Source organism: Eleutherodactylus coqui, chromosome 8 (assembly GCF_035609145.1).
Source record: "Eleutherodactylus coqui strain aEleCoq1 chromosome 8, aEleCoq1.hap1, whole genome shotgun sequence".
Classification (NCBI taxonomy): Eukaryota; Metazoa; Chordata; class Amphibia; order Anura; family Eleutherodactylidae; genus Eleutherodactylus; species Eleutherodactylus coqui.
The window spans coordinates 32,036,086-32,060,874 of NC_089844.1; the positions used below are offsets into that span (position 1 = coordinate 32,036,086).

At 46.9% G+C, this 24,789-nt stretch overlaps 1 protein-coding gene and 1 long non-coding RNA gene across 3 annotated transcripts in view; one reads left to right on the plus strand and one right to left on the minus strand.

Moving 5' to 3' along the window:
• CDK15 (cyclin dependent kinase 15) overlaps positions 1-24,789 on the minus strand; it is a 163,418-nt gene that overhangs the window by 84,812 nt on the left and 53,817 nt on the right. For both annotated transcript variants that reach the window (XM_066575422.1, XM_066575421.1), the window contains 2 exons: positions 21,737-21,830; positions 10,869-10,932 (listed from right to left, as the gene is read on the minus strand). In XM_066575422.1, coding sequence (XP_066431519.1) covers positions 10,869-10,932; positions 21,737-21,830 — 158 coding nt within the window. The remainder of the gene's footprint in view (positions 1-10,868; positions 10,933-21,736; positions 21,831-24,789) is intronic.
• LOC136576266 (uncharacterized) overlaps positions 1-24,789 on the plus strand; it is a 63,937-nt gene that overhangs the window by 35,383 nt on the left and 3,765 nt on the right. The window contains exon 2 of the long non-coding RNA XR_010786328.1: positions 3,837-3,962. This is a non-coding gene — a long non-coding RNA (uncharacterized lncRNA). The remainder of the gene's footprint in view (positions 1-3,836; positions 3,963-24,789) is intronic.

The window sequence follows — 24,789 nt, forward strand, 5'->3', positions numbered from 1 at the left end:
TCTCTGCTAAAGAAACCGACCCTTGACCCGACCGACGCTGCCAACTACTGACCCATCTCAAACCTCCCCTTCATCTCCAAACTACTTTAACGTCTGGCCTATTCCCACCTCACACGCTTTCTCTCTGATAACTCCTTGACCCCCTCCAGTCTGGCTTCCACCCCCTACATTCGACTGAAACTGCCCTCATAAAATTATCAAATGACCTGAGGATGGCCAAATCGAGGGGCGACTACTCCCTACTAATTCTCCTTGACCTCTCTGCTGCATTTGACACTGTCAACCATCACCTCATCTTTGCTATGCTTTCCTTCATCGGCCTAAAGGGCACTGCTCTCTCCTGGTTCTCCTCCTACCTCTCTGACCACTGGCTCTATATCTTCTCCACTCCCCCTCGCCCTTGGGGTCCTCCATGGCTCAGTCCTTGGCCCCCTTCTCTTGACTATCTACACAACCCCAATCGGACAAGCAATCCACAGATTCAGCTTTCAATACCACCTCTATGCTGATGACACCCAGTTATACACCTCTTCCCATGACATCTCTGCACCTTTCCTCCAAAACATCACCAACTGTTTGTCTGCTGTCTCTAACACCATGTCCTCCCTTTTTCTCAAACTAAACCTCTCAAAAACTGGCCTCCTTGTCTTTCCTCCATCAACCAGCTGAACTTTCCCCAATATCTCCATATAAGTATCTGGCACCATCATACCCCCCAGACAGCACGCCTGCTGCCTTGAGGTCACACTGGATTCGAACCTCTCCCTTACACCCCATATCCAATCTCTGGCCCAAACATGCCCCCTGCACCTCAGGAATGTTGCTAAACTCTGGTTGTTCCTCATCAAGGGCATGCTAAACACAGTAAAAACCACGGAGACTTGTGTATAGTATAGGCAATGCAGGTACAATTCACCTTACATGCTGACAGGCTATAGCTCAGAGGTAGGGAGGATACACAGGATCAATATGGCCCTATAGTCCACATTATCTATGTCATTGATCCTGAATTGGGAGCACTCCGGAGGAGGAAGGAGGGTAGGGGTCACTCCACATACACTCTTGCAGACAATTACTCAAGGAAATTGCTTAGCCTAGATACACCCCGCACAGCATAAGCGTGGGTGTCACAATCAAGTACCTCTGTTCGGTGATCCTAAAGTTGGACGGCCGCACAGGAAAACGCCTGTATTGTGAACGGGCATCTGTTTTCAGAAAGTTGGGAGTTGCTCTCTCTCTCTATGGCTGGGACCCGCTCTTCACATCCACATTCCAAAAGCTACGGGATGCCGCTCCTCCTCCTTCATCTTCACCTACATAGAAGCTAAAGGTGCTTCCATGCAGCTCTGTGTTAGCACTCTCTCCTCCTGAAGATGCACTCCTTTCCCGCTCTCAGACACTCACATTTATACCTTTACTTGTACCACATGACACAAGAGAATAGATACATTCAGCAGAGGGAGCTGACAGGCAATGATTTTATTAACGTTAACCCTTTAGAAACTGCAGATGTGCAACACTCATACAGAAAATGACAAGACAACTTTGCACAGTGCATCCACAGGAGACAATACATGTATACATTCATGGAGGGGACCAGGATGGTGTTCTGGGCCACTACACAAATAAGGATTATTATTATTATCTATCAGATTCCAGGTCTTAATTTTTAGGTCCAGTAAGACTCTAAAAGCAGCTGGGAAAGCTTCACTTTTATGTACGAGGCGCTGTGAATGCACATGATGTATTTTGTATGTTTTTCTATGTTTCTTTTACAACTATATATTCTTCCAATCCATTGACTAAATAATGGGTAACAAAAACTAAACTTACTGCATTTACATACAACAGTATACATAATCTAACAATGAAATGGGAGCTTCTATTCTGTCTATAAAAAATTGATTTTTGTCTCCCTCTCCTGGCTGAAGACAGAATAAACATCAAATAAGAGTATATCGTGCTCGCTAAAATATAATGCATACCACTATTGAGTTGGTTTGGTTAGGGATTGGTTTGTAGGGAGTTCACACTAGAAACTTGTTCTAAAAGTCAAGTAGTCAACAATATTTAATAGCCGACAATAATAGACTCAGTGCTGATTTCTTGTGGGCAAAAGAAATCAGTGATTTGGTAACCATAACGTTCTCTCCATGTCAGAGCTGTTAGGTTATATATGCCAGCAAAGATATCTCTATATACTCAGAACTGTATTTACCACTAGGAGGTCCAGTGCCTAGGGTGGTTACCAACAGGGGGGCGGCTGCGTGCTGCTAACAAGCTATGAGCTTGTTTACATTCCTTCACCCTGCCACCTCTCAGCCTTCTCACTAGGTTAGGCATTCTTGTTTTGGATGTATGTATACTTAAGGCTGGGGTCACATGGGTTGTATTCTCAGCGGAAATCTTGCGGTTTTCCCACAGCAAAAAAACACAAGATTTCCGCTGGGAAAGCGCAGCTTCAAAACCCGCGGCTCTTAGCCACAGGTTTTGGAGCGGCCTCGTCGCATGCTTTTCCGTGGCGGCCGGCTCTCCCATAGAGGAGAGCACGGCCACAGGAGAAAGAAAAAAAGAAAGGACATGCAGCGTCCTGGGAATCCACGCGCAGCGTCGGCTTCTGCCGACTTTGCCGCAACAAATTTGCCGCCCCGTGTGGACGAGATTTTTGACAAATCTCGCCCACATGGCTGGCTAAGTCTGCATGGAATTTCCGTGGCAAATCCGCCCCGTGTGAACCCAGTCTTACTGGTGTGGGAGAAAGGAGGGGGGTGGAGCAAACCACAAAGAAGTATCAAAGGCTTGAGTCCCAGGTGTATGACCAGGACTCAAATAACCTTGAGGAGGGTTATAGAAAGTAGTTGGTGGAGGTGCTGCCAGTCAGGTAAACCCACCAATGGCAAGTGGACTAGATAGGCGAAACAATGCTGGTATCTTGGCGCAACTCTCCAAAGAATAGAGTGAATATAAAAAAATACATCACCCGGCTCCCTGTCACGTCTCCTAAGGTCACCATAACTTAGTTTATGGTGCTGTGGGGATATGATAGGTTCCCTTTAAGTGCTTTTGAAAGACATTGCAAATTTTGTTTAAAGGAGATGTCCCGCGCCGAAACGGGTTTTTTTTTTTTTAAACCCCCCCCCCCGTTCGGCGCGAGACAACCCCGATGCAGGGGTTAAAAAAACCACCCGCACAGCGCTTACCTGAATCCCGGCGGTCCGGTGACTTCAATACTTACCGCTGAAGATGGCCGCCGGGATCTTCTACCTTCGTGGACCGCAGCTCTTCTGTGCGGTCCACTGCCGATTCCAGCCTCCTGATTGGCTGGAATCGGCACGTGACGGGGCGGAGCTACACGGAGCCGCTCTCTGGCACGAGCGGCTCCATAGAAGACTGCTGAAGACCCGGACTGCGCAAGCGCGGCTAATTTGGCCATCGGAGGCCAAAAATTAGTCGGCACCATGGAGACGAGGACGCTAGCAACGGAGCAGGTAAGTAAAAAACTTTTTATAACTTCTGTATGGCTCATAATTAATGCACAATGTACATTACAAAGTGCATTATTATGGCCATACAGAAGTGTATAGACCCACTTGCTGCCTCGGGACAACCCCTTTAAGCGTTAGTCATGGATGGCTAGACTCTCAGAACCCCATCTATAAATACTAAAACACTATGTCAGCTAATCTCTGATCATATGTGGGTAAAGGAGAAGAAAAACTGGATCCACTTCCCCAAATAACAATATACTATAATAAACATTATTGCTATTGCGTTTGAAATACGTTGGAAATGTTGTTGTGTCCGTGTGAACGCTATTATGCTTTTTTTTTTTACAGAAGTTGTTTCAATAAAGAAGAATTTTATGGAATCCTCTTGATAGCAGGATCTCTGGTTTATCGGCTGAATATGGAGGTCTTGAAAGGATCTTTCATGCCCCGGCATTGGATTTGGGAAAAAAACAGGTGAGCTGGTGTTATCAACTTTTATCTGAGTTGAAATCCGAGTGCCTAATCTTTATCTTTCCCATATCTGCTGTTAAGGGGAATACTCAAACATTAGATGATTGAACAATGCCACTGAAATCTGTGTTTTTTTATTTTTTTTCATCCCATGTCTTTCTTCTTAAAGGGAACCTGTCACCTTTCAACAACACCATAAACTAAGTTATTGTGCTGTTAGGAAAGGTAACAAGATGCCAGGGGAGGTATTTTTTATACTCATTTGCTATCCTGATCCTGCACTGTCACCCTGTGAAGATTGTTTGCATTGCAAAACTCTGATGCTTTTCAGATTGCAGTGTATATGTACAGCACCACTGGCGTAACTATAGGGGATGCAGGGGATGTGGTTGCACCCGGGCCCAGGAGTCCTAAAGGGCCCATAAGGCCTCTCTTCTCCATATTGGGAGCCCAGTACTATGAATAAAGCATTATAGTTGGGAGTCCTGTTACAGGTTTTGCATTGAGACCGAGGAGCTTCAAATTACGCCTCTGCATTAAGGGCTTAAGAGAAGTTTGGGGGCCCCAAGATAAACTTTTGCACCAGGGTCCATGAGCCTTTAGCTACGCCCCTGTACAGCACAGTTGTACTTCATATGATGTCCCATAGGAAAATAAACTCCATATTCCTATGCATAACATCAGAGGCATATAGGGGTAAAGTAAAGCTTCATTCAGCTCTATAGGGTTACCCAGTTTAGTCTCGTAGAATCCTATAGTTATCGAAGTTCAATTCATTAGAACCATGGACACTTTGGGTTCTACAACTTGTAGCTGACCTTAGAAATAAACATCTACTCTTCTAGTTGAAATCGGATCAGCTTGCTCTAACACAATGATTGCCCTAATTATACAGGGTTGGTAAATGCAGATATAAGAAGTATTGCTGATGAGGCACTATTTCAGTAGGATACTCTATTGTGTTTTAAGACTGTGTTGGTTTCTGCAATGAGCTCAACAGTCTGGGCCCCTTCCTCCCTGATAAATGTGTCTGCTAATTGTCTGCACAGTGTCAGTTTTAAGTCAGTGTAACGGAGCCATTGTTCAGAGACACCATGCATGTGAATGGAGGGAATGGGATTTAAAATGGAGCAGAGCGAGCTCATAGCTGAAACAGGGTCACAAGTAACACCCTTCTCTTTCAGATGTTCTTTCCATGCTCTGATAAATACCAAAGCCCTTTTCCCAACAATTCTTGCTCCTCTGATTTTTTTTTTTTAGGGATCTTTGAATGTTTTCTATGGTTAGTAAGAATATTGGTCCAAATTATACAGTAGCTCTCGTGACTAAGCTGCCTTTACATCACTAAAGGTGCAAATATATCAGAAGAACATTCATCTAGCGGGCAGCTATTTCCCCCAACTACCCCAAATACATCAACGTTTGGTTCAGTCAGGTGATATTGTTTTCCATGGGAACAGGGGAGACAGCCACTAGCGGCAGCTCGTCTCTGTGGGGGTCAAAAGAAACAAGCCTTTAAATTCAATGTGCCCAATTCATCTTTCGGGGGAACGATGTGAAGCCTCACGCAGAAGCAACAGTTGGCTAATCCTGCCAAAATTGGTGGGTTTTGACGACCCACCAATTTCGCTCATACATATGGGGGCCTTTGAGGAAAGCTGTGGCGGTGGCTCATATCGAGAGGGTTCAGAAGGATCAGGAGTTGAAATTTTGCATGCCGAATCTTTCTTTACGTCAACATAAACTGTTGGGGGAAAGTTGGGAGGAACCCAAAAACATGTGAGAGTTGTCCAGTTTCACCGAAATTCGCAGGGTAGAAAGATTAAGGCCTTAAAGGGGTTGTCTCGTGAAAACAAGTGGGGTTAAGCACTTCTGTATGGCCATATTAATGCACTTTGTAATATACATCGTGCATTAAATATGAGCCATACAGAAGTTATTCACTTACCTTCCCTGCGCTGGCGTCCCCGTCTCCATGGCTCCGTCTAACTTCAGCGTCTAATCGCCCGATTAGACGCGCTTGCGCAGAAGGGTCTTCTGCCTTCGGGTCTGTCCGGCAGCAGCGGCGTTCTGGCCCGCCCCCTTCTACGCGTCATCACGTGGCTCCGCCCCATCACGCGTGCCGATTCCCGCCTCCTGATTGGCTGGAATCGGCACACGTGACGGGGCGGAGCTACGCGATGACGCGTAGAAGGGGGCGAAGCCAGAACGCCGCTCGTGCCAGACCGAGCCGAAGGCAGAAGTCCCTTCTGCGCAAGCGCGTCTAATCAGGCGATTAGACGCTGAAGTTAGACGGAGCTATGGAGACGGGGACGCCAGCGCAGGGAAGGTAAGTGAATAACTTCTGTATGGCTCATATTTAATGCACGATGTATATTACAAAGTGCATTAATATGGCCATACAGAAGTGCATAACCCCACTTGCTTTCGCGAGACAACCCCTTTAAGAAATAGCCATAACACAAATGTTTTCTTCTTTGTTGCACTCTACATCCCAGGACAATAAAAGCTGTGTTCTACTGCTGTACAGATAGAACAGTCTGATTATCACATATCAGTGTCCAGTAAGGTCATCTGTGCAATAAAGCACTAGAAACTCGAACAAGTAGGTCATCAGAATAATTAATCTGAGATATAATAATCTCAACAATGGTACATCTTGAGTTGTGTGACTTTGGATAAGATAAGGAAGACTTGACTACATTCTCTTCCCAACTAAATATAGAGCTTTATTGGAAGATTATAGCTCAGGTAATGGTGGTGGGAGGAATGTATAAACTTGTAGATATGGAAGAGGGACTTTCCTGAAAAGACAATAGGACTGTAACTACAATCTGTATGCAAGCTTTAGGCTGGGTTCACACGGGGCGGATTTGCCATGGAAATTCCGTGCGGAATTTCACAGCGGCAAATCCGTATGTGGCCGCTAATCCTGGGATTAGCCAGCCATGTGGACGAGATTTCTCAGAAATCTCGTCCACACGGGACGGCAAATCTGTTGCGGCTAAGGATTTGCCGCTGCGGCATGTTCATTTTTTTCCCGCTGCGGCCGCGCTCTCCCCTATGGGAGCACCGGCCACAGCGTAAGAGCGAGTGGCCGGGCCGCTTTAAAACCGCCGCGGGTTTTGAAGCAGTGGTTCTCCCGACGGAAATCTCGCGGTTTTTCACTGCGGCCAAACCGCAAGATTTCCATCGGGAATCCGCCCCGTGTGGACCCAGTCTTAAGTAGATTTGATGTACTATTACCGGCAGGTAAGTTTTCCGCTAATCATCTTTACATAATAATTGCATTCACTTCTACAAAATACATTTTAAGAGAGAGATTTTATAATTCTTTTTAAAAGCCTTAAAAACTTTATTTAGGGATTTTTCACACAGGACAGAATATTCTGCAACAGTGCTGGATCTGGAACAATAATACTCGCCTCTTTTCGCAAGTTCGTTCCCAGCTGCAGGCTCCAGATCTCCCTGGTGACATATGATTTGCAGCCTGCAGTCAGCCTGTGACGTCTAATAGACCTGCTGCTGCAGCCAATGACGGAGTTCAGCGATGATTGCTGAGTACTATCATTGGCTGCAGCAGCAGGTTTACAGGAAGTCCCAGGCTGCAAACCATACGTCACCAGGGAGACCCAGAGCCGCCGGCAGGAGGTAAGTATGGAGGGGAGAGAGGTCAGTATAACTTTTTGTTATGTTTTGGCTACAGAACTTATATTTTGGACAACCCCTTTAGTTATGAAACATTAAAGCCCAATGATTATAACATATCATAATGGTAATAGCCGTGTCCAAGCCCTTACATCAAGGAGCATTGCCTCTCTTTATTGCCAGACTTTTACCTCTTATTTGAGCTTCTATGAGTTCTCACTTTCATAATCAGATATTGTCCAGTGAATCTGCGTAATATGTACTCAGGATGTTTGCAAGCTGGTTTGGTTACATTCTGACTAGTAGTGACTGACAACTAGAGATGAGCGAGCGTACTCGGAAAAGCACTACTCGCTCGAGTAATTTCCTTTATCCGAGTATCGCTGTGCTCGTCCCTGAAGATTCGGGAGCCGCTGCGGCTGACAGGTGAGTCGCAGCGGGGAGCAGGGGAGAGCGGGCGGGAGAGAGGGAGAGAAAGATCTTACCTCCATTCCTCCCCGCTCTCCCCTGCAGCTCCCCGCTCCGTGCCGGCACCCGAATCTTCAGGGACGAGCACAGCGATACTCGGATAAAGCAAATTACTCGAGCGAGTAGTGCTTTTCCGAGTACGCTCGCTCATCTCTACTGACAACATTAATAAATAGGTGAGACTAAGAGCTCTTTTACATTGCCAAATAAATCATTCAGTCTGAATGCATACACCGGTTGTACGACAAATGCTAATTCATTTTCCTATCGTTAGTTATTCAGGAGACCTATAGCCACAAAAGGGAATATCAGTGTTTGCCAGTCTACTGTGACATCACTCTTAATAATCACTGTGTGCAATATTCCCTCCCTATGACATCATTTTGGCTATTGCTATTTTGTGACACCACTTTTTGAAATGTCACTGTAGATAATGACCATGGTGATTGGGTGCACCAGCCCTGCACTGTCACGTCACTCTATTTACTACTCCTGTGCTGTTACTTTACTTTTGTCATTACTCCTGTGCTGAGACATCACAATTAGAAATGAGCGAGCATACTCGCTAAGGGCAATTGCTCGAGCGAGCATTGCCCTTAGTGAGTACCTGCCCGCTCAAGAGAAAAGGTTCGGGTGCCGGCGCGGGGGAGCGGTGAGTTGCGGCAGTGAATCAATTATCCATGCGATGTAGTATCACTATGTGCATCATCCATGTGACTATAACAACTATTCCTGTGCATTGGCAACTTGGTGCTTTTTAAGGTTTGCAAGACCATATCAGTTGTAAAAATGGCTAGAAATAGATTTAGGATCGTAGAAACGTTACAGGTTGACTAGCGGCTAATTTAACTCAATAAAGACAAGGCACCATTAACATATTGCAGCAGTAAAAATACAGCATGTGATTACAGCTACTGCAATCCAGCAGGAGGAGGTTGAGTTCTCAGCAGTTAGAGACAGCCGAGGACCTGAAGGAGAAGACAGAAGCGGTTTTTAACCAGTTCTGCCTTCTCTTTTACATACTGCATAGCGCTCAATGAGTCCCATGTAGAGAATGCAGGAAACAGCACTGTTGTTTCCTTTATGGGATCCAGTGATCCCGGAATGTCAGAGCTGCAGGGTCTTAGCAGACCCCAGGTCAGCTCTCACAGTGACTAATGTCACTAGGGGAATGTTTTACCCTGTAACTGGGGCTTCTATGCAAACCTAGGTTAAAGTGGAAAACAAATACCGAGTGAATGTCCCTCAGAGGGCTTATTTGACGTCATGAGGAACATGGATGCTTAGAAAAAAGTTGTAAATATAATTACAGAATTATATATATATGAAATCGACCCACATCAACCTAAACCACTGCCATATTCGCCCTGTAATTTAACCCTTTCCAATCCAATTTGTATCCTGGTTTACCTAGGGGGCTTACTCTTTTTCTGCCGTTATACAACGGCGCTATATGCTGGCTAAAGCCAGTACTGCATGAGGTGACACATTGGGTAGGCTCCGACAGCAGAGAGGCTGGCAATATACAGTAAGAGAACCCCAACGGACGTCTTCCAACATCGGAGCTGTACAGCCTTAAATCATAGTGTCAAGCATGTCACACAGTGGATTGGAAAGGGTTAAGGCCATATAAATTATATATCAAAACATCCAAAATAAAATGGTGAACCCATTCCTGTACTTTTTTTTAACATAAATTTAATCAATTAAAAAAAGAACTACACAATTATTTTTTTGTACTTTTTGTACACATTGCTCCTAATAAAACAGAAAAACTGAAAAAATACATTACTTAAAAAAGTACAAAAACAGCCTAAATGTACAAAACAGCCTAAATGTCCCCCAAAAAACACAGCAAAAATAATTTTGATAGGCCAGAAAAAAAATAGGTCCATAAAACCACCACATAGGTATATCCAGGACTGTGACTGTAACAAGGGGGCGCCCTCTGCATCTAGAGGAAAGAAGGTTTTTACACCAACATAGAAGGGGGTTCTTTACTGTAAGAGCAGTGAGGCTACGGAAGTCTTTTCTTGAGGACGTGCTGATGGCAAATTTTATTAAAAAAAAGAGTTCAAGAGTGACTTCGACGCATTTCTTGAGCAATACAATGTCATGTTATAATCACTAACTTCAGAAAGGTCGGTGATCCAGGGATTATTCTGATATCCAGATTGGATTCAGGAAGTTATGTTTTCCCTTAAACGGGGAAAATTGGCATCTACCTCATTGTTTTTTGCCTTCCTCTGGATGAACATTGAGGGGGCTAATAGGCTGAACTGGATGGACATGTGTCTTTTTGTGGCCTTACATACTATGCTACTATGTTTAAAATCACTAAAATGTGTCTGGTCCTTTGGGATCGAAATGCTCTGGTCTTTAAGGGGTTAAAAAAAAATCTGTGTCCAATAAGAAAATAATAAAGCAGCCTATACTCATCTGCTGCGTCCCCCCACCAATCCGGTTCCCATCAGTTTGCTCTATGCAACCTCAGTCTGTTTTGGGTTAGCATGGTCTCTCAAGTGCCATCTAAGTGCCTGAGCTCTGCAGCCAAGCACTGGTCCCAGCATTGGTGCAGCTGATTGACCGGTGATTGGCAGCAGCAGTGAGACTGGATTACTCGGAGGTGAGCGGAGACCGTAAGAACCAGAACGGCAGAGATGAGAGCAGCGAGGGACACAGCAGATGAGTGTAGGCCGGTTCATTGCTCTCTAAGATTCACCGTCTTGTATTTTTTTAACTAGCTGCCAGACATCCTGCTACGCCATGGCCGTGTATCAGACATCTGCTTACCTGTTTTGTAGTTTGGAAGTTGTGATACTCCAGGCCACGATTCCTCTGTTGGCGTGCCTAGAACCTGCAAGAATTAATTTTTCATGATTATCACTATAAGAATAATGTGCATTCATGCAGTATGATTCCCTACACCTGGAATGAATGACATGGACCTGACAAGTGTCAGAACACCGACCATTCTGAATGATCAAACATATTAAACATATGGTACTTATAAGGCCTCATTTATATGCGATCCGTGTTATTTGTGTATTTTTTACGCACGTAATATGGAGAGATGAAACCCAATTGGGTACTCAGACATGACTTTTTCATGCATGTGAAGAAAATTGCAACATGTTCTATTTTCATCTGTGCCACGGACTGAAATAGCCTTTCATTGTTAATTTACACATTAAAGGAATATGCACAGTTTCAGTCCGTGAAAACGCTGCGTATTTCAGAGACTGAAGTTGAATACGCCTGTGTGAACAGTGGGTAATGGAATCTTGTTCTACCTAGGGAGAGCAGTTTCTCATGGCACTATATCCCCCCAGACATATTCCTATATAAGCTGTAGTTATCTATATACAGCATCTCCACAATGATTGTGATCTCGTTGTGCCCTCTTGACTTCAAACTATTATAATGAGTAAAACCATGTAGGACTCTCTGGAGCCGTCATGGATACAACTCGTGAAAGTGCTACATAACTTGTTAATTGTATAGCGCCAACTTATTTCACAGCGCTTTCAGGTAATTTATATATTTTTTTTTTGCACAGTACTGTATATGTATAATAGTACAGTAGTGCCTGGACATCCGAGTTTAGTCCATTCTGTGACTGAGCTCTTAGGCCTCATGTCCACTGGGACAGATCCGCAGCGGGTGTCCCGCACGCGTGATCCGCGCCCCATAGGGATGCATTGGACACCCGCAGGTAGTTAAATACCTGTGGATGTCATTTTCCCTTGAGGCGCGTATTGCGTGTGCGGGAAATCACCCACAGCATGCTCCATTTTAGTGCGGGTCTCCCGCAGGCTTCTATTGAAGCCTATGAAAGCTGTCCAGATCCGCGGCACACCCGCAGCTGAATTCCTGCTCTCCAGGGCGGAAGTGCAGGAGAGCAGGAGTTCAAAAAAGATGGAGTGCACGGCGCATGCACGCGGCACGCTGCCGACGTACCGAGAACAACCGCCGGGCCGAAGAAAGAAGATCCGGCCACGACGGAGGGAAGATCCGCAGCCTCTGGACAGGTAAGTAATGCTTATTTTTAGGCCTCATGTCCGCGGGAAAGGAGGGACCCGCTGTGAGACTTTGCATGAAGAATCCGCGGCAGGCCTGATTTTCCCCGTGGACATGAGGCCTTTAGCCAAAAAACTCATATGTTAAAGTACTTTTCCCCATTGAAATGAATTAAAACTCCATTAATGTGTTCCGCACTAATGGTGTTTCAATTCATTTCAATAGGGAAACTAACTACAAGTAAAAAAAAAATCAATACTCACCTACCACGGGCATTCTGCGATGGTCTGTTGCGTCCTCCTCAACGCCGACAGAGCATTGCTTTCTCGATGCGGGGCTTGAATGCTCCGCCTCCAGCAAGCTAATACTCTGATTGGTTAACTCAGCGCCGAGTGAGCCAATAAAAAGCCGGCGCTGGGTTAACCAATCACAGCCATTCAATGATGTCGGGAGCCTTCATTTAAACACTAATAAGCTCTTATTAGCTTAAGCAAAGTGAACGCTTAAAACCGTGACTCAAACTGCCGTTTGAGCGAATTTTGAGCGATAATCGTTGTGTCTAAACAGGCCTCTAGTGAATACTGTCCTATTATCGAGTTCACTGTACAACAGTGTGCAATTAGTCTGCTCCGCTGCCGGCTGTAGGTAGCCTTGATGTTATCAGACACAACAAATATGGCTCATGGCCCCTGTAGACCCGAGGCTTACTTGGTAGTCAATTTAGCAGTATACCTTTCATGTTTTCTAAACTTAGAGGGAATATGAAATCTAGAAAAAGAAAACATTTGACTAATCGGCGATGTCTGCCATTTTTACTTTATGAAGATTAATTATTAGAGATGAGCGAACGTACTCGTCCGAGCTTGATGCTCGTTCGAGTATTAGCGTGTTCGAGATGCTCGTTACTCGAGGTGAGTACCACGCGATGTTCGAGTTACTTTCACTTTCATCTCTGAGACGTTAGCGCGCTTTTCTGGCCAATAGAAAGACAGGGAAGGCATTACAACTTCCCCCTGCGACGTTCAAGCCCTATACCACCCCCCTGCAGTGAGTGGCTGGCGAGATCAGGTGTCACCCGAGTATAAAAATCGGCCCCTCCCGCGGCTCGCCACAGATGCATTCTGACAGAGATCAGGGACAGTGCTGCTGGTGCCGGAGCTGCTATAGGGAGAGCGTTAGGAGTGATTTTAGGCTTCAAGAACCCCAACGGTCCTTCTTAGGGCCACATCTAACCGTGTGCAGTAGTGTGGAGGCTGCTTTTTGCAGTGTTGCACTTTGGTTTTTTTTTTGTATATCGGCCGTGCAGAGCATTGCGTCCTGCAGTAATTTTACATTGTCCAGGGCCAGTAGTGGTGAGGCAGGGACAGAAGACATATTTAGTGTATATGGGCAGCGGGCCTTTCCAAAAACATTTGGGGAAAAAAATCTATTTGGGCTGCCTGTGACCGTCCTCAGTGTACTGGGTCTCTGCTGGGGGTAGTTGTCCTAATTCATACGCAGCCAGCTAAGTGTTACAGCAGGCTTGCGCAAAATTCTTTCCTGCCTCTGTGTTGCCTCTTACATCACCGCTGTATTCCTGTCCACAAGTGTACTGGGTCTCTGCTGGGGGTCGTTGTCCTAATTCATACGCAGCCAGCTAAGTGTTACAGCAGGCTTGTGCAAAATTCTTTCCTGCCTCTGTGTTGCCTCTTACATCACCGCTGTATTCCTGTCCACAAGTGTACTGGGTCTCTGCTGGGGGTAGTTGTCCTAATTCATACGCAGCCAGCTAAGTGTTACAGCAGGCTTGCGCAAAATTCTTTCCTGCCTCTGTGTTGCCTCTCACATCACCGCTGTATTCCTGTCCACAAGTGTACTGGGTCTCTGCTGGGGGTAGTTGTCCTAATTCATACGCAGCCAGCTAAGTGTTACAGCAGGCTTGCGCAAAATTCTTTCCTGCCTCTGTGTTGCCTCTTACATCACCGCTGTATTCCTGTCCACAAGTGTACTGGGTCTCTGCTGGGTGTAGTTGTCCGAATTCATACGCAGCCAGCTAAGTGTTACAGCAGGCCTGCGCAAAATTCTTTCCTGCCTCTGCTGTGCGTTCCGTAAGCGAAGTCAGCCTCCAACCACAGGCCAATAAGCGGCACATTTAATTACAGCGTTCTGTTTCTGCACTACTGGTAATACAGCATGCTGAAGGGTAGGGGTAGGCCTAGAGGACGTGGACGCGGCGAGGACGCGGAGGCCCAAGTCAGGGTGTGGGCACAGGTCGAGCCAGTGCGGTGGCCAGGGGTAGAGGCAGGGCCAGACCGAATAATCCACCAACTGTTTCCCAAAGCGCCCCCTCGCGCCATGCCACCTGCAGAGGCCAAGGTGCTCTAAGGTGTGGCAGTTTTTCACAGAGACCCCTGACGACCGACGAACAGTGGTGTGCAACCTTTGTCGCGCCAAGATCAGCTGGGGAGGCACCACCACCAGCATGCGCAGGCATATGATGGCCAAGCACCCCACAAGGTGGGACGAAGGCCGTCCACCGCCTCCGGTTTGCACCACTGCCTCTCCCCCTGTGCCCCAACCTGCCACTGAGATCCAACCCCCCTCTGAGGACACAGGCACAACCGTCTCCTGGCCTGCACCCACACCCCCACCTCCGCTGTCCTCGGCCCCATCCAGCAATGTCTCTCAGCGCAGCGTCCAGACATCGCTAGCGCAACTGTTTGAGCGCAAGCGCAAGTACGCCGCCACGCACCCGCACGCTCAAGCGTTAAATGTGCACATAGCCAAATTGATCAGCCTGGAGATGCTGCCGTATAGGCTTGTGGAAACGGAGGCTTTCAAAAGCATGATGGCGGCGGCGGCCCCGCGCTACTCGGTTCCCAGTCGCCACTACTTTTCCCGATGTGCCATCCCAGCCCTGCACGACCACATCTCCTGCAACATTGTACGCGCCCTCACCAACGCGGTTACTGCCAAGGTCCACTTAGCAATGGACACGTGGACAAGAGCAGGCTGGCAGGGCCACTATATCTCCCTGACGGCACATTGGGTGAATTTAGTGGAGGCTGGGACAGAGTCAGAGCCTGGGACCGCTCACGTCCTACCCACCCCCAGAATTGCGGGCCCCAGCTCGGTGCTGGTATCTGCGGCGGTGTATGCTTCCTCCCCTAAACCACCCTCCTCCTCCAACGCAACCTCTGTCTCGCAATCAAGATGTGTCAGCAGCAGCAGCACGTCGCCAGCAGTCGGTGTCGCGCGGCGTGGCAGCACAGCGGTGGGCAAGCGTCAGCAGGCCGTGCTGAAACTACTCAGCTTAGGAGATAAGAGGCACACGGCCCACAAACTGCTGCAGGGTCTGACAGAGCAGACCGACCGCTGGCTTTCACCGCTGAGCCTCCAACCGGGCATGGTCGTGTGTGACAACGGCCGTAACCTGGTGGCGGCTCTGCAGCTCGGCAGCCTCACGCACGTGCCATGCCTGGCCCATGTCTTTAATTTGGTGGTTCAGCGCTTTCTGAAAAGCTACCCACACTTGTCATACCTGCTCGGAAAGGTGCGCCGGGTCAGCGCACATTTCCGCAACTCCAAGACGGACGCTGCCACCCTGCGGACCCTGCAACATCGGTTTAATCTGCCAGTGCACCAACTGCTGTGCGACGTGCCCACACGGTGGAACTCTACGCTCCACATGTTGGCCAGACTCTATGAGCAGCGTAGAGCTATAGTGGAATACCAACTCCAACATGGGCGGCGTAGTGGGAGTCAGCCTCCTCAATTCTTTACAGAAGAGTGGGCCTGGTTGGCAGACATCTGCCAGGTCCTTGGAAACTTTGAGGAGTCTACCCAGATGGTGAGCGGGGATGCTGCAATCATTAGCATCACCATTCCTCTGCTATGCCTCTTGAGAAGTTCCCTGCAAAGCATAAAGGCAGACGCTTTGCGCTTGGAAACGGAGGTGGGGGAAGACAGTATGTCGCTGGATAGTCAGAGCACCCTCATGTCTATATCTCAGTGCGTTGAGGAGGAGGGGGAGGAGCATGAGGAGGAGGGGGAAGAGACAGCTTGGCCCACTGCTGAGGGTACCCATCCTGCTTGCCTGTCATCCTTTCAGCGTGTATGGCCGGAGGAGGATCTTGAAAGTGATCTTCCTAGTGAGGACAGCCATGTGTTGCGTACAGGTACCCCGGCACACATGGCTGACTTCATGTTAGGATGCCTTTCTCGAGACCCTCGTGTTACACGCATTCTGGCCACTACGGATTACTGGGTGTACACACTGTTCGACCCACGGTATAAGGAGAACCTTTCCACTCTTATACCCGAAGAGGAAAGGGGTTCGAGAATGATGCTATACCACAGGACCCTGGCGGACAAACTGATGGTAACATTCCCATCCGACAGCGCTAGTGGCAGAAGGTGCAGTTCCGAGGGCCAGGTAGCAGGGGAGGTGCAGAGATTAGGCAGCATGTACAGCGCAGGCAGGGGAACATTCTCCAAGGCCTTTGCCAGCTTTATGGCTCCCCAGCAAGACTGTGTCACTGCTCCCCAGTCAAGGCTGAGTTGACGGGAGCACTGTAAAAGGATGGTGAGGGAGTACGTAGCCGATCGCACGACCGTCCTCGGTGACGCCTCTGCCCCCTACAACTGCTGGGTGTCGAAGCTGGACACGTGGCCTGAACTCGCGCTGTATGCCCTGGAGGTGCTTGCTTGTCCTGCGGCTAGCGTCTTGTCAGAGAGGGTGTTTAGTGCGGCTGGGGGAATCATCACGGATAAGTGTACCCGCCTGTCAACCGACAGTGCCGACAGGCTTACACTCATCAAGATGAACAAAGCCTGGATTTCCCCAGACTTCTCTTCTCCACCAGCGGACAGCAGCGATACCTAAGCAATACGTAGGCTGCACCCGCGGATGGAAGCATTGTTCTCTATCACCATCAAAAACGTGGACCTTTTAGCTTCATCAATCTGTGTATAATATTCATCCTCCTCCTCCTGAAACCTGACGTAATCACGCCGAAGGGGCAATTTTTCTTAGGCCCACAAGGCTCAGTCATATAATTTTTGTAAACAATTTTTATACGTTTCAATGCTCATTAAAGCGTTGAAACTTGCACCTGAACCAATTTTTATTTTAACTGGGCGGCCTCCAGGCCTAGTTACCAATTAAGCCACATGAACCAAAGCGATTAATGGGTTTCACCTGCCCTCTTGGTTGGGCATGGGCAATTTTTCTGAGGTACATTAGTACTGTTGGTAAACCAATTTTTTGGGGCCCTCGCCTACAGTGTAATCCAATTAATTTTTTGCCTACCTGCATTAAAGCTGACGTTACATCAGCTGTGATGGGCAATGCAATGGGATATATTTATGTACCGCCGGTGGGTTCCTGGCACCCACCCATGCTGTCGGTCCACACGGAGTTGTAGCTCCATGTGTACACTTCTAAAGAACCCCAGTCTGACTGGGGCATGCAGTGTGGGCCGAAGCCCACCTGCATTTAATCGGACGTTACCTCAGCTGTGATGGGCACTGCAATGGGATACATTTATGTACAGCCGGTGGGTTCCAGGGAGCCACCCATGCTGTGGGTGCACACGGAATTCCCATTGCAGAGTTGTACCTGCCTGTGACTATTTATAAAAAAACGCGGTCTGACTGGGGCATGCAGACACCTTGACAGAATGAATAGTGTGTGGCACATAGGTTCCCCATTGCTATGCCCACGTGTGCAGCGCCTGATGGCGGTGGCACAGGATTATATTTCTCATTGCCTCTGTACAGCATTGTGGGCTATCGCCCCGCCCCTTTTAAAGAGGGTCGCTGCCTAGCCGTGCCAACCCTCTGCAGTGTGTGCCTGCTTTTCCTGTGGCAGACGCACTTATAAATAGACATGAGTGTGGCGTGGCATGAGTGCAGCTGAAGGCTGCGCAGGGACTCTTTCGTGTGCGCTGTGGACACTGCGTCGTGCGGGAAGTGGGGGGGGGTTGGGCAGCATGTAACCCAGGAGAAGTGGCAGCGGAGTGTCATGCAGGCAGTGATTGTGCTTTGTTGGAGGTAGTGTGGTGCTTAGCTAAGGTATGCATTGCTAATGAGGGCTTTTCAGAAGTAAAAGTTGTGGGGGGGGGCCCACTCTTGCCGCTATTGTGGCTTAATAGTGGGCCTGGGAACTTGAGATGCAGCCCAACATGTAGCCCCTCGCCTGCCCTATCCGTTGCTGTGTTGTTCCCATCACTTTCTTGATTTGCCCCGATTTTCACAAATGAAAACCTTAGCGAGCATCGGCGATATACAAAAATGCTCGGGTCGCCCATTGACTTCAATGGGGTTCGTTACTCGAAACGAACCCTCGAGCATCGCGATAATTTCGTCCCGGTGCTCGCTCATCTCTATTAATTATCCTTTTCTTGGTCCAGGAATATACACTCGGTGATCAAAGCTTAACCCTATGATGACTTAGAAAGACGACCAAGGAAAGGCCAAGCAATAAATAAAACATTTAAACTGATGCTACATGAAGAAGCAGCTGGATTCTCTTCTTCCTCGCCACAGGTTTACACCACCAATCTAAAAATGTCAAATTAGAAGACGCAGAAGCATTTCTTGTAGCTTTTATGAAGATTTACAATAGGGTTCATTTTTAGCAAAATACAATACTGTAAATGTCATGTGAGTAACCGATTCAATAGATGGGGTAGTGAATCAATATTTTCATTTATTCTATGCTTGAGGTAAATGATAAATATTCAAAACAATGGCATAAGACCCTAGTCTGTTAAAGGGGTTGTATCAGAATCACAAGTTATCCATTATCCACAGAATAGGGAATAACTGGCTGATTGGTGAGAAGCTCACTGCTGAGACCCCCACCAATCCAAAGGAGGGGATCCTATGTCCCCCTCTGCCTGTCATTGCGGGGCTACTTCACACCCCGCAATGAATGGTGGTATGGCCGAGCATGTAGGCTGCCATTCCATGAATTTCAGTGGGGATGACGGAAATTGCAGAGCACTTGCCACTTGGCTATCTCTGGCAATCCCATTGAAAGTGAATGGAGTGGCCAGCGCTCTTTTAAGTCGCAGTGAGGACAGGGGACATTGGACTCCCATTCTCATGATCGGTGGGGGTATAGGCAAGTTATTCCCTATCCTGTGGATAGTTGATAAATTGTTATTTTGGTATAACTCCTTTAAAAGGGCTTTCTTGGTTTACTCGCTAGAGCCCCTGTGTTAGTGTCCGAGGCTGCTGTGTGCCATCACCATACAGCTCTGTACAATGTGAAATGGCGAAGAATGGTATTGCAGGAACAGTTCCCATTCATTTGAATGGGAACTACACGTAATGTACCATTCAAAGTCTCTACAGTGTGCAGAGCTGTGAGATTCCTGCACACAATGACTCCCTGCACTAGAACAACTTTAATGATCAGCTGATCATTAGGGGTTCCAGGTGTCTGATCCCCGACGATCTGCTATTGATGACCTATCCTGAGGTGAGATCACAAATAGGTTCAACCTGGAAAACTCATTTAAACTTTAAGGCCTCCTTCCCACGAACGGATTTCCGCCGCGTAATTCGCGGCGAAAATCCGCTGCGTTGCACGCAGCTATTAGGTTCTATTGAACCTAATAGCTCCATGCTCACGATGCGTAATTCCACCGCGGAATTACGCACCGCGATTTCTCCCGTCCTCACCCGCAGCATGCTCTATTTTCTGCGGGTGAGGACGGGCTGTACGCACTGACGGCTTCCATTGCAGTCAATGGAAGCCGTCCATTCACGCTATCTCCCGCTGTAACCAGCGGGAGATAGCGTGAAAAAACGCTTTCCCGCCCACCGCCGAGCGTCATATGACGCCAAATGACGCGGTCCGGCCGCGTCACGTGACACGGCTGGTGACGCGAGAGTGGTGGGCGGTGATGAGCGGTGACGAGCGGTGACGCGGCGGTGGTGGGCGGGGAAGCGATTTCACGCTATCTCCCGCAGGTAAGTATAGGGGCTCTGGGGGGCGCCGTGACGGGCTTCACAGCGGAATATTACGCTGCGGAGCCCGTCACGCTCGTGGGAAGGAGGCCTAAAGCTGGGCGGGACAAATGGTAAGCAGAATAGACCATTAACTAGCGTGCCATATGGGGTACAGGGCACAACCTACGGAATGTTAAAAAAAAAATGTTCTGTGTATTCTGAAACTACTGTCTTGTGCACTAAGAGCGCTTACCCTAGCATTAAGCCAACCTGCTTCAAATGGTTAAGGTTCATAGGACTAGGAAAAAGAAAACCCTTTAAATCTAGCCCTGCGAAATTCATTAAACGAGACGCAGCAGAAGAAAGTTAAAAAGACCATATACACTAAAATATGAATGATATTTCTAATATCTCATTTTTATAAAGATATGCAATGGCTTAAAGAGTAACTAAACTTTTTTTTTTGGAGGGGGAGGGGTCGAGTTTTACCTATGATTTTAAGATACTTTGTAATATGCATCATCAGAAGATTTTGCTTATTTTCTTTTAACCCTTTGCAATCCAATTTTTAGTTCAGGGTTTCCTAGGGGGGTTTCTCTTTCTGCCATTATACAACAGCGTAGTCTGCTGGCTAGAGCCAGTACTGCGATATATGACATGCCGAAGAGGCTCCTGACAACAGAGCGGCCAGTAATCTACAGTAAGAATACCCTGACGGACGTCTTATGACATCGGAGCTGTAAAGCCTTCAATCAGAATTTCTTCAGACATCAGACAGTGCATTGGAAAGGGTTAAATTAGCTTCTAAACTTTCATCGACCCAACATCTGACAGCTTGTACCGATAAAGTAGTAAGACAGTACAGTATGGAGTACAATGTGCAGTGTCGCAGTATGAGGGGGAGCCAGAGAGAATTAGATATCCATTATATTTGGTTATCTGGATCCACTTCAGCTCTACATGACAATACTTTACCTTACCGCTACTGGATGGAGACATCATTTCATGACTTTCTCTCAGCCGTACAGTGCCATCACCTATCTAAGAGATATCTAAACGGTTTCTGAATAGGTAGTTGGCCCACTAGGCTACAATGTGGATTGATATTCCTTAATGGAACATAATAGAGGAGTGCAATAAAATGAATTGGGAAACATGTTTAGCCCTTTCTAATCCACTGTCTGACATCTAAAGACATTCTAAATTGAAGGCTGTACTGCTTCCAATGTCGGAAGACGTCCGTCAGGGTATTCTTACTTTAAATTACTGGCCACTCTGTTGTCCGGGGACCTCTCCAGCATGTCCCATACTGCAGTACTGGCTCTAGCCAGCAGATGGCGCCATTGTATAATGGCAGAAAGAGAAAGCCCTGAATCCAAAATTGAATTGCAAAGGGTTAAAACAATTTTTGCTGAAAGCTGCAACAATACTTGCACCTTATTTAGAAGATATTGCTAACGTGATTTTATGACTAATTTCAATCAAAGAGCCTCTAGTACACTTTGTGCTATTCGGCACAAGTTGTCAGATGTTTTTTTTAATTATATTTTTATTTCGAGAAAGAAGTTGAAAAGAACAAGAGAAGAGAAAAAAGAGAAGACGACAGATTCTTATATCACAAATATAAAGAGAGGTCAATAAAGGTGTATTATGTATTATTGCATTGATACATGCACTGTTCTAATTAGTTGTCCACTTACCGACCAGATCTTCTCAAGTTGTTCAAAGGCATCTGACACACCAGAGAATGCTGGGTATCCCTGAAGCATTTCTATAAATATACATCCTGCACCCCTGGAATGAAAACAGAGGGGATTAAGTTTCAGCCTCCTTAATGGGTCACAGGCTGCGTTTCTCATATCGTTACAAGCATTTCCTAAGGACTTGATTTTTTCTTTTATTCTTACACTAATGGCACACAAGGAAGAATACGACTAATCAGGTTGCTAACGATGGACATGTGAAAAACCATTCCATGTAGACAAGATTGTGATAAATTGGCATCCAGTGACAAATAATGAATATGTTTATGTAAAGAAAAGAACCAATCCTGTAATGTCAAGTACTACCACAGGGCAGGGCTTCAGAGGCAACAGAATGTAAGGGGTATGCCAGGCATTTACTATTGATGAAATATCCCCAGGAAAAGTCAACCATAGCTGTTCAGTGGGGATCTAATGTTTGGGAGCTGGAAATGTAACAGAACGGCTGCAGCAAAGTCCATAAGTCACATTAGCCTGATATTACCCCTGTTAAAACTTAAAGGGCTATCCAGCCAATGGAATCAGAGTGTAAGCACTGCTCCAACCCCTGTGTAGTGGCTGGCACTTGTAACTGTAGGCACAACTCTATATGAAATCAATAGGACCCCAGCCTGCAATTACAAGTGCAGCTGCCATTGATTTCAGTGAGAGCTGCGCTTGCAATAACTAGTGTCGACCACTACAAGGGGTCGGAGTAGTGCTTCTGCTCCGACCCCTGTGTATGCCAGCAGGCGCTGTCTGGATAATCCCCTTAACTTTTATTATACAACTTAAGACCATCTCATTTGTTTCTATTAAAATTCGCGAGCTGCATTTGCACTGTATTTTAGATCCCTAAAGACTCTGGCATAACCAAGGTATAGCCCAATTCCCATTTACTTGGCATAATGTATATGGCTGCAGAACTGGGAGACCATGTCATAGATTTATTCTACCATATATGTATTTGACAATGCCTTCTGTTCACCATGTATAATGGACACAGGAAAGTACTACCATGTTGTTTTCATGGCATTCATTAATGATGCACCCACTGTGGATATAACGTGGGGATGTTGGCTCCTTAATGGAAAAATGAGAGTACTGCTCAGGGGCTGAATTACCTCCCTTGGCGTGAAAAGTATGCATAGAAGAGATAATTGCAGCATGAAAAGCTGCAGGATTGTTATAAGAAAGCTGAGCAGGTGAAACCCTCATTAAGAACTTGAAGGCTAAAACTGTTCAAATGGAATATCCATTTTGCTTCCTCCTGAAGAAGCTTGTTCAAGTTGCCGCCTCTAGGGTCATTGTGAATTCAGCTCAAATCATAAAATTGAGTGTTCATTAACACAGTGGACAATGTTTGATAAATATGGCACAGCTACTGAGCTGCACCACGGTCCTGGCATTGTACCTATGTAGAAAGCACAGTCCTTGTATTGTATCTATGCAGTAAGCTCAATTCTGGTATCGTACTTGTGCTGTAAGCTTAGTTTTGGAATCAAATCTACATAGAAAGCTTAGTTTTGGTATCATATATATACAATAAACTTTGTTCTGGTATTGCATCTATGCAGCAAACTTGGTTCTGGTATCATCTCTATGCAGTAAACTGGTTCTAGTATAATACCCATGTAGTAAGTTTGGCTCTTTTACCGTATCTATGTAGTAAGCTTGGTTCTGCTATCTTTATTATACATGCATTGTCAAAAAAAATAATGCCAGATAGAAATGTCGGATTGCTGCAAAACTCGGATGCAGTTATGTCTCAGGCAAATATGTAAATGATTACAGTTGTGGTCTGATTAGATATTGGGTCTTGCCACCAGAGGCCATAAATGTGCTTCCCACTTTGACTCTAAGAGGCTACTTTTGTGCTTCTTACCTCTTGTTGAGAGATCGTTGACTACTAGACATTTCTCTACGACGCACTTGACGACATTTTGCCCAGTTAACAGACTTTGAGAGGAGGCGAATCTCTGGAATGAGAGGAGCAGGATGGGCGTTTCAATGAATTGCCCGCCATTCAGGCCGTCTGACCAAGCTGTTAGGAGGAGTTGGGAGTAGTGGTTAGGTGAAGGCACACACACACACCAAACAGGCTCTAGACGGCCCAGAGCACCAGTTGAGAGGATCGTTTGATCCACCGACAAGCAGGAGCAGCTCGAACTGTTTCATTGTCCGCCATCCAGAGACAGGAAGTATCATCATTACAGGCCCTTGTCCGTCGGACCCATTTCCAGGTGCTTTGCTGAAGGACATTTATCTCATGTTGCCCATTATGTCTACTGCCTTTGCACCCACCGACTGTCACCACTGTTTGCAGAGGTGTCGTGAACAACAAAACTGTACTGCTATGGAGAGTAACCAAGTTGTCATCAGCAACAAATCCAGTTTTAGTTTGAGCACTGATGACGGGCGTGTTAATTTCTGTGGACCTAGGGGTAATTGCTTCAATCCTGCCTTTGCTATGGGACGAGTTTGAGTTTGCACGATCTAGAGCAGTGGTGGCGAACCTATGGCACACGTGCCAGAGGCGGCACGCAGGGCCCTCCCTGCTGGCGTGCGACACCATGGGTTGCCTACTTGGTTCAGCAAAACCAGGGAGAAGGCATCAAGCAGCACACTGACGTCACAGTGTGTGCCGGGATCAGTGCCAGCAGCAACTCCGTGCAGAGGAGGAGCGAAGCTTCCACGAGGAGGAGGAGGAGGTAAGTACATTGGTCTCGGGCAAGGGGGGTGGGGGTGTCACTATTACACTGGGGGCCGCTGTGGGGTGTCACTATTACACTGGGGACCACTCTGAGGTGTCACTATTATACTGGGGGCCACTGTGGGGTATCACTATTACTACTGGGGGCCACTGTGGGGTGTCACTATTACTACTGGGGGCCGCTGTGCGGTATCACTATTATTCTGGGGGCCACTGTGAGGTGTCACTACTATTCTGGGGGCCACTGTGGGGTGTCACTATTACTACTGGGGGCCACTGTGGGGTGTCACTATTACTA